The 16522-nt window shown below is 31.2% G+C and overlaps 1 protein-coding gene across 1 annotated transcript; it reads left to right on the forward strand.

The window, feature by feature from the left end:
* Positions 1 to 70: 70 nt before the first annotated feature.
* On the forward strand, positions 71 to 1474 carry LOC131659949 (uncharacterized). Its single transcript, XM_058929058.1, has 3 exons — positions 71 to 184; positions 705 to 1094; positions 1289 to 1474. The coding sequence occupies exons 1-3, from the start codon at positions 71 to 73 to the stop codon at positions 1343 to 1345; spliced, it is 561 nt and encodes a 186-aa protein (XP_058785041.1). The 3' UTR covers positions 1346 to 1474.
* Positions 1475 to 16522: the final 15048 nt, after the last annotated feature.

A 16522-nucleotide genomic window follows, 5' to 3' on the forward strand; every position in this document is an offset into this window, starting at 1 on the left:
TAACAGAACCATATGAGTGAATAAAAATATGCATTCATCGGTAAATTTAATAGGTTCACCATCTCTGAATATGGTGGAGTCAAATTACCGAATTGGTGGAGTGATTCTTTATTTCACAACATGGTTTGTTATAGGATATTGTATTGTGAAAATTGTTCAGGCTTGCCATCCCTTAGACAACTATGTAATCTAAAATAAAACTCTTTATTGACATGGAGTCACTGTGGGAGGAATGGAAGACAATTGGTGATATATCTCTAGATCTAGAGACATGATTTGAATTCCAAAATATTTAACACTGTTTCGTATTCATCATGCAGTAACTGTTGTCCTTTTAAACCAACACCTCAACTCTCCATTTGATACTCTTTGTGGTAAAACCAACCTCTGTTGTTACTGAGCAATAACCCTTACTTTCTTAGAAATAATTATGAACTAGGAGTATGTTTGGTTTCCATTTGGAAAACTGAAAAATCATTTTGATCCAAGATAATAGAGTTCCTTTTGGTTATAAACAGAGGTACATTTATAGCTGCAAATCAAACTGCCATTAATTCTCATAGAGCTGCACAATTATCTTTGACACATCATCTGTACAGGAAACATCATTTGTAAAAAAATTCTCATAACATCATTTGTATTTTTAGTTAAAGTGTTATAATTATGGCACATTATCTTTGACACATTCATCTTATGTTGTACAGGAAACATACGCGAGTAGTGTTACACAAGCCACACAAAGTGGTGCTGATGTCGATGGATCAACAAGAATACAAATGTGGAAAGAAGCTGCAGGAGGTAAAACACGGGGGCGGTGTTATGGATCTGCACAATTGGTGCGCAACGTAAGATATGGAGTGAGCTTCTTGACACAGGTGTCAATTACAAACCCCAATAGAGAGGCAGATAACCAAGCCATTGAGGCTGCTAGAGCTGAAGCTGCTGCAGCACGTGAAGAAGCTGCACGAGCTAATGCGAGGACAGATGAATTGGCAAAACAATTTGAAGATCTTAGGAAAATGTTTGATATGTTCCAGTCTCGTCAGGCAGGTCGACCTTCTACTTCGAGTGAACATTCTCATTATGATTATTCGGTACTTTTACTATTCCTTTGATTCTTGCAACACTTTATTGAATATTGTACTCCTTCATTTTGTTGAATTAATGTCAAGTTCTGACTCTATATAATAAAGTTTATTTTGTTAAAATTCAAGTATGGGAATATTAATACTGTTAGATTTTCTTCTCACTCTATTAATTTTACACTGTTTTTTTTTTAATGTTGCAGGAGGAAGAGGAGGATGAGGAAGATGTTGCTGTTGATGGTCATGATCAGGATCAATAGAGTTTATTTATGTCTAGATTGTGTTATGGTTTTCTTATGTCTAGTTTGACTTATAAGTAAACTTATTTTGGTACACCTTGCCATGTATAAGTAAACTCGTATGAGTATAAGATTGTGTTATAAGTAATGTTGAATAGGCTGTTTGTTTTGGTACACCTAATTATGAACAGGATGTATTGTTCTGATGTTGAATAGGCTGTTTGTTTTGGTACACCTAATTATGAACAGGATGTATTGTTCTGATGTTGAATAGGCTGTTTGTTTTGGTACACCTATTTTATGTTATATGGATTTTAGATTACAATTTATTACTTTTATTTCAAAACGATTAAATTATATTATTGTATCATATTTTATAATTTATAGGTGCAATCAAAACTGATTAGACAAAAAAAACAAATTTTTGCAAAAGCTGGGTAGGAAAAAAAAAAAAAAAAGCGTCGGCTTCAGCCGACGCTACTATTAAAACGTAAAACCTCAAATTGGCAACTATCCAATCATATTGAAACACGTGGCATCATGTTGCGACGCCGCAGAGCCGACGCTATAGACAACATGTAATGTTGGTAAAAGGAAACACCACCATATGGTGCCACGTAGCATATATTAGCGATGGTGTGGGCCGACGCTACAGTTTTGGTATAAGCTATGGACAACGAGTAGTGACTGCTTAGCGTTGCTTCAGGCCGACGCTACGGTAGCGACGGCCTTACGCTACTGTTAGCTTCGGGGTGTTTAGCGACGGTCCCGACCCCCACACTAAGCCGACGCTAACAGCTATTAACGTCGGTTTTAAAGATGTTAGCGACGGTTTGAGGCCGACGCTAAAGTGTTGTTTTCTTGTAGTGAGAGTTTCCTTGTCTTACACGTATGTCACTACACAACTTTGATAAACTTAAAAGGAAAATATCGGGGCAATCTTCTAAAGCTTACACTTCTCTAGATGAAATATCGTAATGATAATAATAGCAACAATGGCATTCAAATGATAATAGCAACATTATGATTATAAGGACATCATTGATGGCCTGTCTCAATTCTCTTCGAGAGATAAATAAAAAAAATATTCCATCTCTAACGTCCTTCCCGAGAAACAGTTTGCCTAAAACTATTAGATCTCTCTTTATCCTAGAATATGATAACCTAGAGTTCTCTCCTCGCGAATCCTTACACAGTCACAAACCACTCGAGCGTTTATCCCATAGTTGTAATTCAATGAAATAGTTTACTTTGTGCAGTCCTTAAAAGTCTATATACATTTGCTTCTATAAATATATAAAATAGATATTTGTTACAGAGGAGGTATTTCAACAAAATCTATTATTTTTTATAAACCATTGAAATAGGGAATTGTGATGAACTAGATTCAGTTTAGCTAAGTGGATTTCTCATTCCTAAACTCAATCATTTAAGTATGCATCATTGTAGAAAGCGTTTTTTTATATTAGAACCAATAAGGGCTCTAGCTAGCCTTCAAGTAATGGAAATTGTTGACCTTCCAAATCTATAACTCTTTCTATGGCCTATTTGTCCATCAATTTGCAAAACTTGATTGGTCACAATGTTGGAGGAATTATGTGGAATTCAACTTTAGAACGTCACACTTCTCTTTCAAAGTAGAAAATTATAGATGATAATATAGTGAAAGCGTTGAGGAAAACATGATTTTCTGTTTAAACTTCCCCAATCTCATTTCCTTATATATATATAGGCTAAATTACATTTTTAACCCCCATGTTTTGGTATTTTCACGATTTTGGTCCCCCTATTTTCTTTTTAAACAGTTTTAGTCCCCCATCCCAATTTTGTTCATAAACAGTGCATGATCTGTACATGAATAGTACATGACCGTACATGAACAGTACATGACCGTACATGAACAATTGGTTCAAAATTGGGATGGGGGACCAAAACTGTTTAAAAAGAAAATAGGAGGACCAAAATCGTGAAAATACCAAAACAGGGGGACCAAAACAGTAATTTAGCCATATATATATATATATATATATATATATATATATATATATATATATATATATATATATATGTTTAATACTTTTTCGTCTAATATCATGTATTCAGGATTCATTTTAGTCTGTTAACTTTTAAAAAGGCTATTTGGACCCTTTAACTATACATAATGAACCACTTTAGTCCTTTCTATCGATCTTGTTAGTCAAAGTTAAACAATAAGATTATGTGGCACTAATGTTGAAGCCACGTGGCTTAGACCAACTTTAGTGACCGATTTTGTGACACTAAAATCAGTCACTAAAATTATTTTATGGTTTTTAATTCTATCTGCATCCTCAAGTATTTTTTTTCTAGGTTTTTATCAAATATTTTTTTAATATGATTTTAACAGCGGTATAGAAATCATAAAGGAACAAAACTTTCTCATGCTAAAGGACAAAGTCAAAGTGACAAATACTGAAATACACAAATTCCCTTTCTTATTATTGATGGATAAGCTTACACAAATTCAACACTCTCAAACATCAGTTAAGTAACCCAGAATCAGAAGAACCAATTTCTTTTTCTTCATCTAGTTATTTCTCAATGCAGAAATTAAAAATCAAATAAAATTTAAATTAAATAGAATACAAATAACATACTAAAGGTTTTGGAATTGTCTACATGAACAAGTATCAATAAATAATAAATAATGACTAAATATTATTATTTAGTTAATAATCTCATTTTTTAGGCTATCAATACTCTGTTAAATTCAAAAGCAAAGAATTTTCATTACAAGTTTATCAATATTAAACTGAGGGTGGATGTTGAGGTGAATATACAGGAAAAAGAAATAAATGGTACACAAAAGTAGGAGTGTTTATGGGTACGGGTAGACCCACGAACCCGCTAACCTAAACCGAACCAACACATAAGTTACTTGAACCCGTTTATTTACGGGTATATCCAATCCAACCCGTAACAATTCATATAGTTTTGGTTCGGGTATCGGGTTTGGGTTTTACAATCCGCAGACCCGTTGACCCAACTCATTGATGTTACATTAATAATTTCTTATTTATTATTATTTTAAATAGAAATATAAAATTATTATCTGAGTATTAACCATAATTTTTCCAACAAAACTTTATTCTCCACCAATAATACTACTAAATCAATGAATTTACGTAATTTTAAGACTAGATGTTGTTTCTTATTTCCTTTTATATCATTTATAACTTACGTATTTTATAAAAATAATGTGTCTTGTGGAATTTTATAATATTATCTAGTGTTATGTCATGTTGATGAATATTATATGATGTGCTTCATCCATTTTGTGTGTTAGAAATGAGTATAAATGTATTGAATTGTGTTATAATATTTTTAAATTGAAATTTTTTATTTTATTTTTTAATTTGAAACACAACCCACGAACCTAACATAACCCAACCCATAAATGAACGAGTCGGTTCGAGTTAGTTTTAATAATGAAATTTTGTGGGTTTTACGGCGAACCCAACCAATTGAAGTTTGAACGGATTGGAGAACGGGTTAGGCCAAACCTGGTCCAACCCAACTCATGTACACCCCTACACAAAAGGAACAAGTACAAAAGGTCAATAATCTCATTTTATTGATAAAAAAATCAAAATAAGGAGAATTCAATGAAGATAAAGAGTACCGAATCCAAGCACAAAATACTGATTGATTACAGATTTTGCAATTTCTGAGTGAAAACCTAAAAAGCTTAGGTGTGTTTGTTTAAAGGAATAAATTTACAATTTTTGGAATATTGTTCTTTGGGAATTATATTCTTATCAATGTGTTTGGTAAGTAATTGAATTTTTTTGAAATATTTATAAAATATATTTAATTTTTTTTAGCAATTATACCTGACACCCCCAATTTTATTTATTTCGAAAATGCCCCTAATACTATTTACTCTTAAAAAAAATTACTTTTGTCAATTTTTTTTACTATTGGTGCAGGGGTGAAAAGCGAAATTTTAGTTAAGCAAAACAAAATTTCGGTACCAAACTATGCGCTTATACCAGAAATTGTTTGAGTTTGGAAATTTTTCACTTGCGATTTACTAGAAATTTCAGGGGGATTTATCGGATTTTTCAAATTTTTTGAGGCGATTACAAAAATATTTGAGTAATACCAGAAATTTCCAGAATTTCTGGGAATATTCATACTACAGTAAATTTCTCAATAAGTTGAAATTTCCGGCATGTTTGTAGATGAAATTATGTATCTATGTTGTCCAGTACCGACAACATCTTCTACGGATTCATATACATATTATATAGAGTTCTTCACCACAAATACAATATATTTCGAATTACAATAATGCAATCTTAATTGTTTTCCGTCATTTATGAAATTGAATGATAACGTTTAATAATTATGCGTTACAATTTACATATTTTTAACTCCCGAATATAAGTTTTAGCATGGACATAATCTATTGGTAGAAAACATCTCTTTTTTTTTTTTAACGAGAATCACTTTTTAACATCACTTCTTTTACAAATAACTTTTCTTATTTATAGCATAAACACCATGTCGATCACTTACAATAATATTTTTTTTATAAATAATTTATAATAGAGAAGAAACAAATTTAATTTTAATACGAATAACAAATTTACATGTCTTCTTATTCTTTTTGTATATAATATTTAGAAATAAATAGTTAAAATATTTTTTTGATTTTAAAGTATTATGATTCAATAATTTAATATGTGACTCTCAATAATATAATAGGTAATATTATTTATATTATTAGCTTTTAAATGTTATAATTTTCGTGAAAGTTGTAGAGTCAATACAATTGTCTCTTTTCAAAAAAATTAATATCTTTTTCTCAAAATAAATACGATCTTCGGATTTCTAAATAATTAAAATATTGATAATAATTATATTATGATATTTTCTTAAATGAATAACATATAAATATTTTATATTATTTTTTAGTTATTGTTAGTTATTTTGAAAACATAATTATTTAGTGCATATGTTGAAAATCATTGAAAAATAATCACGATCTTCCACTATTTTCATAAGTTTGACTACAAACATTTTAGTTATAACGAACTATCAAACGATAGTTCTCTATGTTGATGCAAACACTCAACTGTTAATAAAAATAAGAGAGGACAACTCCCAACTTTGTCCGCGGGCAATCTTTCTCTAACTCCACCAAAGATGGAAAAATTCCATCTCCACCTTACGAACAATTGATACTTGACCTCACTAAAGTCTTCCTTGGAGTATTAAGAAACCCGCATCTTGATAGAAGTGAATATCCTTAACAACAGAAAAGGACTAAGGAAGATGACAAACAATTATAAAATATCTCACAATCACTCAAACAATACAAAGTGTTTGTCAAAGTTTTTGATGAATGTGAATGAAGAATGCACACAATGTTCTCTCAAATTTCTGGATAAATGGATCTTGAGTTTGATTGTTATCAAGAGCTTGATTAATCATGAATAATACAACAAGATTAATCAACTTACTCTCTTCAATCCATTCACGCCATCTTTTTCATCTTTCCTAAGGTGAGATATCCATCATAGTGTATGATGTGTGATGCATGTTCCATCTTTCGATTAGGGGAAAATTGTTAGACCATGTTAGAATGATCATAATTGAGGCAGTGAAGCTAATGGTGACCTATTTCGGAGCTGTTTCAGGGGATATCCTGCAGAAGATATAATCCATCTGATGGTGCCATGCTAGGCTTCGATTCCTAAAGAGGTTGTATACATCGCAGTTGCATGCGGCAGAGCAGGCTGTTGGTGATGATGAGCATGTTATGCAACATATACACATTAAGAGCATACTTGTTGTACTTGGTTGACTCGTTCTTTATTTTTTGTGTGGACAAGAATGTCACATTGTAGATATGGTTTACTTCAGATATACTTTAATGACTTGACTTGAATATTTTTAAACAATATTATATTATTTTTTTAAAATGCAATTACTATCTTTAAAATTCAAATTGTATCATGATTAATTAGATTTGATGATCAATTAAAATTGACTTTAAAAATTTGGTTTGATTTAAAATTTGAACAAATTCAAAGAAAAATATAATAAAATTTACGTTATCTTTTTATATGCTAGAATTATTATGGAACCAATGCACGAGGCATTCTTATTACATTTGTTACACTATTTAAATACATAGAGAAAAAAATTATAAATAAATATATGTACTTAGAATAAAAATATAAATATAAAAACAAAACAATAATTTTAAATATTAATATTTTTTATAAATATAATTAATTATTAATTAATTATTTAAATACATAGAAAAAATTATTAATAAATATATATATATATATACTTACAATAAAGATATAAATATAAAAATAAAACAATAATTTTAAATATTAATATGTTTTAGTTTATTAGTAGTAGTAATTTGGATCTTAAAAAAAAGATTTGAGAATACAGACGAGGGTAATATGGTAATATCAGAAAAGGAAGGAGAAATATGCGCGTGCTGAGAGTCGGTTACTTTGGCTATAAAAGCAAACTCTTACCTTTTGTTTTTCTAATTTGTTATAATATCCCATTCAGATCTTTGGGTTTTCTCTCTGATTGCACAGCGGTTTTCTTGCTTCTCCAATTCAAATCCCATGACGATGAAAGTTAGATTCAAAATTTCTAATTCCATGATGAAGAAACTTAAACTTAGTCTTACTCTACCCAAAGACATGCTCAGCGATTTACCCGATTGCGTTATCCTTCACATACTCTCTTTTCTGACTACCAAACATGCAGTTACAACCTGCATTTTATCCTCAAGATGGAAGAACCTCTGGAAATCTCTCCCTGCTCTTAGTTTCAATTATCGAGACTTTCGAACTGCCGATATATTCAACGAATTTGTGTTTAAAGTTTTATCTCTTCGCGATTCTTCTATCTCACTGCACACTCTCAACTTTGATAATAGAATCTGTCGCTTGGAGCCTCGCTTACTTAGATTTGTTGTGGATTCCGCTATTTTACACAATGTTCAACGGTTCGGACTCAGTGCAGCTAGTGGCATTGCTCAAATTCCTCCCGAATTATTTTCATCCAAGATTTTCAAACATCTCACCCTTGCTATTTCCAATTCTCGTCGTGACTTTGAGAACATTTCTCTCAATTTGCCATCATTAACATATCTTAAGCTTTCTATTCATCATGCTATGGAAACACCGTTTCCAAACTCTCTCACTTTGCCAGCATTATCTACCTTGGAATTAGAGAATCTTACATTTTATGTTGGCGATGATGGTTGCGCTGAACCATTTTCGACCTTTAGTAAGTTGATAAGTTTGTCCATTTCCGAATGCACCGTGAAAGGTGCAGGAAGCCTCTGCATATCAAGCGCGAGTCTCGTTAATTTTACTATGTACATTGAGTCAGACGAAGACGACTATTATAAAATTGTTCTTTGCACTCCGAGTCTTTGTACATTTGCTTTTAGTGGATATCCTTATCAGGATATCTATTGGAGCAATGTTTCTTCTCTTGCACATGTAGATATTGACGCGGAAGTGTATTTTAGTAGTTGTGGACCTCCTTTCTTTCTGTTCAAGTGGCTCTTAGAGTTTGCGAATATAAAATCGCTGACAGTTACTGCATCTACTCTTCAGGTACATTAACTTAACATCTTTTGAGGCTGTGTTTTTACTTTCTTGTAAATTTCATACACAATTATTTGACTTGCATTAGACTAATCTGCTTGCATCCCTCGTTGCGTAGGCTCTCTCTTTAATTCCTGGACTGTTGGAGTTTAAGATTCCTTCCTTGGGTAAATTGAAGTCATTGAGAGTGGAAATTGACGAAATTCAATATGGACTCCGCATGGCGTTATGCGAGGACAAATTGCAGAACATCAAGTCAAAGAAAGAAGCTGTTAGGATAGAGAAAGCATTTTATTTAGGATTTGAACCGTCTCCGCTTGTACCTGATGGAATTGTGGACTTCTTGCTTCAAAATTCACCTTGGGCTGAAGTTGACTTTGTTGATGGCAGAAGAAAAAAAAAACCTCTTAGACCAAGACATTTATAATTGGTTTGTTTTAATTTTTCATTCCTTCTGTGTTTATGTTTATAAAGATATCTTTGGTTATAATTATAACTAGTTATTATTAGTGGATGAATCACAAAAGAAAAAAATGTACATATATATATTGACTTGATTGTGTCTAGCCTCAACTTGAGTGAATGTTCTAAAGTAGTAAGGCTTGCATTGTTATGCTGGTATTCAATGTGTCGGCTTGCATTGCTTAATTATCTTCTAATTTATAGGAGGTTCTCATCCTTAGTCACATACAGGGCCGTTTTGATTTAGTATCTAGCAGTCAGCTTTATTGTTGATCATATGATGTATTTGTTAATGCAAATTCAAGAGTTGTGTCAATAAGAGTCATTTGACATATTTTTAATTTGCTTCTTACATTACCTTATTTAACATGGAGGAATCTGCATGGTTGTTATAATTCTTCAGAGTTCAGATACAATACAAGTATGTCCATTATGCGTGTGTTTGGTAAAGCGGTGGTATACCGCTGCCGTGCATCCTGAGCCATTTGCACCGCGATTTTGAGAAACTACAAGTTGTAGCTTTTGTGAAACATGCGGTGTTACCGCAATTTCCTTCAAAAGCCAAACATAGGCTATGTCAAGGGTTATAGACAATAGAAGCAGGGAGTTGTTTGGAAAGTTGGGATAAGCTCTGCTGTTCAGGTGTAACAATATTTAGTATGCAATCTGAGCTTGTGGGTGTTGAGATCAAAGGCTGGCGACATTACTTTTTGAGATAAAACTTGGAAGTTGTTTTCTTCAATATATATAATTTGATGATCATACTATATGTATTGTGCCTATCTGATGCAACAATTTGGATGGTGAGATTGTAAGCCGGAAATATCACCATTTCTTATGTGATTGCCTATAATTCCTTCACATATGTTGATTGACTTTGCATATTCAGATTGATGATTTCCAAAAGTTTAAAGGCATGACCAACCCTTCAAACAATCAGTGTTAATTTCCATAAGTTGTTTTTGTCCTCTCAAAGTTTGATGATAACTAGTACCCAAAAACCAAGTTGAATAAGAAAGAGTGGTATGTGTAATTAATCTAGCTGTTCATTTGCAATTGGAATTAGATTCACAATTATCTTTACGATAGTCAATACAAAAACATCAAATATTCTTTTTGTATAATGCCTTGATCTAACAACCTGAACCTGGACAAGTCATGTTTAATTACGAGATAAAATTTCATAGTCAAGGAACTATAATCCATTATATGCAATGGAAGTGGTGGAGAGGTTTTGCTAGTAAGACTATTAATTGAATGAAATTTATTTCATAGATTTGTTAGAAGGTAAATAAGATTACCTATGTTGATGAAAATTAAAAAGTATATTATATATTCAATAATATGTTAAAAAAAAGGCTCTCTAAGATAGTTTTTTTTTTTATGGATAGGTAATGTATCTTGGCCCAATTGAGTTAATTACAACGATAAATAAATTTAATTTTATATAAAAAATATAAAAATTTATATTAATTTTTGTGTATATTGAATTTTTATCATTATAATTTATTTTATAAAAATTCATAAAAAATGTGTTTTTTTTTTAAAGTTCGAAGACATTGATGGTTTCTTCATAGATCCCTTAAATATCTTCTTAGTTTCAATTTATATAGTTTCAAGATTCCTTATTTGATTCTTCATAGTTTCAGGATTTTATCTAGGACTTGGCTTTTTCTAACTGATGAGGCTTGATAAGCCTTTTTAATAGACACTACCATAAGAAATTGTTTAACCAGAGATCATTAGAGATTCCACTAAACATCACTTGACATTTGATGTTGTTTTTATTGACATTAACTTTGACGTCTTGATCTCATAATTGAAACAACTTGACTATCTTAATATAACATCTTGACATTGATGAATGAAGACTTCACATTACAATGTGGCAGCAGACAGGATACTAACAAACACATAAATCCATGTTTAAATAGTTGATGGATACCACAAGAAAATATTACACTGCTTAACAACATTTTATTCTATATATATTTTATTTGAAATTTATTTGATGTTAACAGGGCCGGTCCCGACACTACAACACGGAAGGGCTTTTAAAGCGCTTTTTATGGGCTTTAAGAGCGCTGTGAAAGCCAGCGCTGGCGTAGGTAACAAAAGCGCTTCAGAAAGCGCTCTGGTAGGCCCCCCTTTAAGAGCGCTTTTTCAAGAAAAGCGCTCTGATACCCCCCCTATGAGAGCGCTTTTTCTGGAAAAAGCGCTCTGATAGCCACCCCTATAAGAGCGCTTTTCCAAAAGCGCTTTCGTATGTTGCGTTTTTTTTTTTTATGCTTTTTATTATTTCTAAACATGCACTTTTGGCAGCAATATTTCAGAACCTGTAATTTACTATTTTTTGGCAGTATTTTTTCATGAACCTATAATTTATCATTTCAATTCGATATATACCATTATAATCGATATCGATTATATACAAAAAAAGTATTATATTATATACCATTAATGTAAATCAAAATACATATATACATATTTCTAAACCAAAACAACTAAACCAATTCACATATTTCTAAACCAAAACAACTAAATGGGAAACAACTTCCGAGTTCTTATGCAACCAATGTACGCTTCCTGTATTATCTGGAGCTATGTTGTATTGATGCTTTAGTGGAGAACCAGTAGTCACCTGAGCTATGTTGTATTGTGTCACAGAATATGAATCAAATAACTGTACCCCGAACGATCCTGCCACAGAAGACTTCGGGGTACATTACTTGATTCATATTCTGTGGAACATAATCGGCAGGGGCACATTGTGTTCTATCCTTTACCAGTCCATCCACTGTTTGAAGCTCAACCTACAATAGAAAAACGTGATTATTTACACAACATTCACATTCTCAATATTTTCTCTATCAACCAAAAATTTCCTCATCTCTGAACAAAAGACAAAATAGTTAATAAAAATAGTGCTATACCAGAACAGAAACCAATTTATAAGAAATCAATTAACAACCACATGCACATAAAAATAGTTTTTGATAAAAGAACAAGTCAATTGAGCCAACAACCAAAAACCCTAAAAAAAATCAGCCGTAGAGCCGTAGAGCCAACAACCAAAAACCCTAAAAAAAATTCTGTTCATCATCTTCGAAAAACCTCTCCAGAAACTGTAAATACATTGTTCATATTCATCCAACAACAATCACAATACACAACCGCAAACACTAACCAAAACCCTAATTGTTCATCTTTCTCATACACGCAAACCATTCATCAGAAACAAAACCATTCACAAATCATCATCAAACATAACCAGACAAACATTCATCAAACCCAAACATTTGTTCATCACTTTCCTAATCAAACAAACCCTTCAGAAATTTGAGAGAGGAAGAGAGAATAAGAAATAAACTCAGAAAGGTCTCACCCGGTTTTGGTTTGTAGATTCAGAATCGAAACTGAACTCAGCAGCAACACGAACCTCAACTCACCATAAACTCGTGTGTTTTGGATCTGAAAGGAAGAAGAACGGCGGAGGTTGCTAGGGTTTCGGAGAGAGGACGGCGGAGCAACGAAGGAAGAAGAAAGATCTGAAACAAAACGCGTGTGTTTGTAAAATATATAATTTTTTAAATGGGCTACCAGAGCGCTTTTCAAAAGCGCTTTAATAACACCCCCTACCAGAGCGCTTTTATCCCAAAAGCGCTTTCGTAGCATCCACCCTATAAGAGCGCTTTTAAAAGCGCTTTCATAACCCCCCTACCAGAGCGCTTTTTAAAAGCGCTCTCATACCCCCCCTACCAGAGCGCTTTTTAAAAGCGCTCTCATAACTCCCCCTACCAGAGCGCTTTTTTTGCATCATTTTTCCTTGTTTATTAATTTTGTTTTTAGCGAGCCCTACGAGAGCGCTTTTGCTAAAAGCGCTTTAGTAGCTGCGCTGCTACAGCTTAAATTTGGCGTAGTGCGACATTTTAGAGGCTCCGGACAAATAATAAAAATAGACCCCAATAAATATCTATTTTAAATCTATTAATCTAATTATATATATTTAATCATAATAATTTAGTTAAAAATAATATTAATATTAAAAAATACTAATTATATATATGACCATGGTTGTTTAGCAAACTATGATTTAATTTTTTATTTATTTTAAATATGACAGTTTTTTTAAAACAATTGAAAATAAAATTACACATAGTACCAGGTGCTAGTTTATGAAAACAAATATACATTTAATTGTACCAAGTATTCGTATTTAAAAACAATTGAAAAAATATTACAAGTTCAAAGGATGGTAGCCGTATTTAAAAACAATTGAAAAAATATTACAAGTTCAAAGGAACGAACAGACCACCTAGTGGTTATACTCAAGGAACACTGCCACCGCGCTACAGTTACATTTGTGTTAATTGTTACGCCACACACACACACATATATATATATATATATATATATATATATATATATATATATATATATATATATATATATATATATATATATATATATATATATATAGGGGACGACTCAAGTGAGAACACTTGGTTATTATGAGAAATGAGAACAATGAATCACGACCATTAAATTTTGATTTTGTTGATTTTAATGGACTGGATTGGTTTCTCTTTCTATGATCCTTAATATTTATTTTAAATCAATATAGAAAGAGAAACCAATCCAGTCCATTAAAATCAACAAAATCAAAATTTAATGGTCGTGATTCATTGTTCTCATTTCTCATAATAACCAAGTGTTCTCACTTGAGTCGTCCCCTATATATATATATATATATATATATATATATATATATATATATATATATATATATATATATATATATATATATATATATATATATATATATATATATATATATATATATATATATATATATATATATATATATATATATATATATATATATATTTAGTTTATAATTTCTTAAGCCCAAACCCATTCACTATGAGGCCCCATTTTTATGAGGCCCTGGGCTGTGGGCCTGCTTGCCCTGGCCCAGGGCTGGCCCTGGATGTTAAGTATGTCAAGATTAATATGTTAAGCACCTATACAACATGATTTTTGACGCAATTCAATAATAAAATGATTTTATATTTTTGAAAACTTAGGTTTAAAATGTATGAATATGACCAACGAAGTATATTTTTTTTGTGAAATGCTATTTTGACACAGAATTTAACACTACACCGTATAAAAAACTGTATTTTAAAATTTTTTAATATTTTATTTGCATCTTAAAATATGTGATTGTATATATTTTAACACACCACTCTTATGATAGGATACGGTGTAGCTACATTGGTGTCAAATTTAGTGTAACTATAGCATGTCTCATATTTTTTAGAGAAAAGCTATGTTTACACTTTTTGTTACATATACACCGTATAAGTATAGTTAACTTATACTAATTTTATTTTTTTATTAATTTATTTAACTTTGATATTTGAGCCATCATCATATTGCTTTATTATAATGTATGGTGTAGATACGGTGTAAAGCAAATGCAGTGTAGGAATAGCACATCTCTATTTTTTAGTACCGATTAACCAAGCAAAAATGTAGTGTGAAAGGAACAAGGTAACAAAGAAAAATTAGGTACTTAACTCCAAAGATTTAAGTTTACTATTCCAAAATATTCTACCCTGGTATAAACCTAATTAAAACCTTGAAATTATGAGTTTAAATATGAATTTGATGGAATTTGATAGAAATTTTGCAAATTTATGGTAAAATACTTTTGTATGTTGATTGTGTGATTACATTATCAATTTGTGTGAAACAGTGAGATGAGATACAAATTGAGTATACAGGGAAATTAGAGAAAACTCTTTGGATTGATCTGAATTTATGTAAGGAATTGAAGTCCTAACTCTGTTATAATTATATTCTGTCACTGGTTTGATATGTGCAAAAATTTAAGGAAAGTCACAAGTATGAATGAGTTTCTCGAGGACAAGAAAATGAACAAGTTTTGAGTTGTAACAACACTATATCATTACCTATTATACGCATTTGTTATTTTATAAAGTATTTTTGAGTTAATTTCCAGAAAATTAGAGAGTAAACAATTGAGATTTGATCAAGTGAATAATAGAGACAAAGAGTGGAAAAACTACAAAAGTTTCAAGAAAAAGCTAATTATCTACTGAAAAATTCATATGAAAATTGTGTGGCTACGATGAGAGCATTGAAAAAGCATTGTATTGTGTGTATGATAGATCACATCGCGTGCACAATAGTGAGTTGGCAGAGAATCATGTACACGGTCTGGAGCATTGTGTGCATGTTGAGTGAATTTTTGCCCACATTGTTAAAAGGAGAAAAAGATCTAATTTTTGGGGATAAGATAAAGTGACAGCCAAGAGAATTTCAATACGAATTTGGAAAATATGAGAGCCATTCGAGACCATATTTCTTCTTGGATTTTCATGTATTCTTCCTATAAACTCATGGTATTTCTTTGTTACACCATGACTAGTTAAATCATTTTGATTAGATTTTAGAGATGAAACCAATTGTATTCTAATAGATCAATGTTAGTTGTTTTTTTGAATGTTTTTATTTTATCATTATTATTCCATTATTCTTGTTGTAATGCTCTTTGTGTGTGTTGATGGACAGGCAAAGTAAAATTAGATGAGTAGAGATTATTAACCTTAAGTTTACCGAATTTAACTAGGATAATTATTCAATTTCGTAGTTAACTAGGGATAAATAATTATAAAACATGGCTATAAAATTAATTAATGTACGTAAATCACCCAATTTTATTTAAAACTTACTCACCTATAAAGCTTGAAAACAAACTCGAAACACCCCCTTTAATGCACATAAATCACATAATTTTATTTTAAACTCACCTATAATGCACGTAAACTCACTTATTTTAAGTCATACTTCTTTTTTGTACCAAAAAAAAAAAAAAGTCATACTTCTTTTAATCACCATCATTATTACCTTTATATTATAAAAATGAGAATTGCATTACTTCTTGGTAATACAACTTTAAAAAAACAATGCAACCTTCGTAAAGTATTTTAGAATTTTGCATTCATAATTACTAATTCACACAACTATTTAGTCTCTCTTAGATAAAAATAGCGGTTATCAGATAAATTAG

This window comes from Vicia villosa, linkage group LG3 (assembly GCF_029867415.1).
Source record: "Vicia villosa cultivar HV-30 ecotype Madison, WI linkage group LG3, Vvil1.0, whole genome shotgun sequence".
Classification (NCBI taxonomy): domain Eukaryota; kingdom Viridiplantae; phylum Streptophyta; class Magnoliopsida; order Fabales; family Fabaceae; genus Vicia; species Vicia villosa.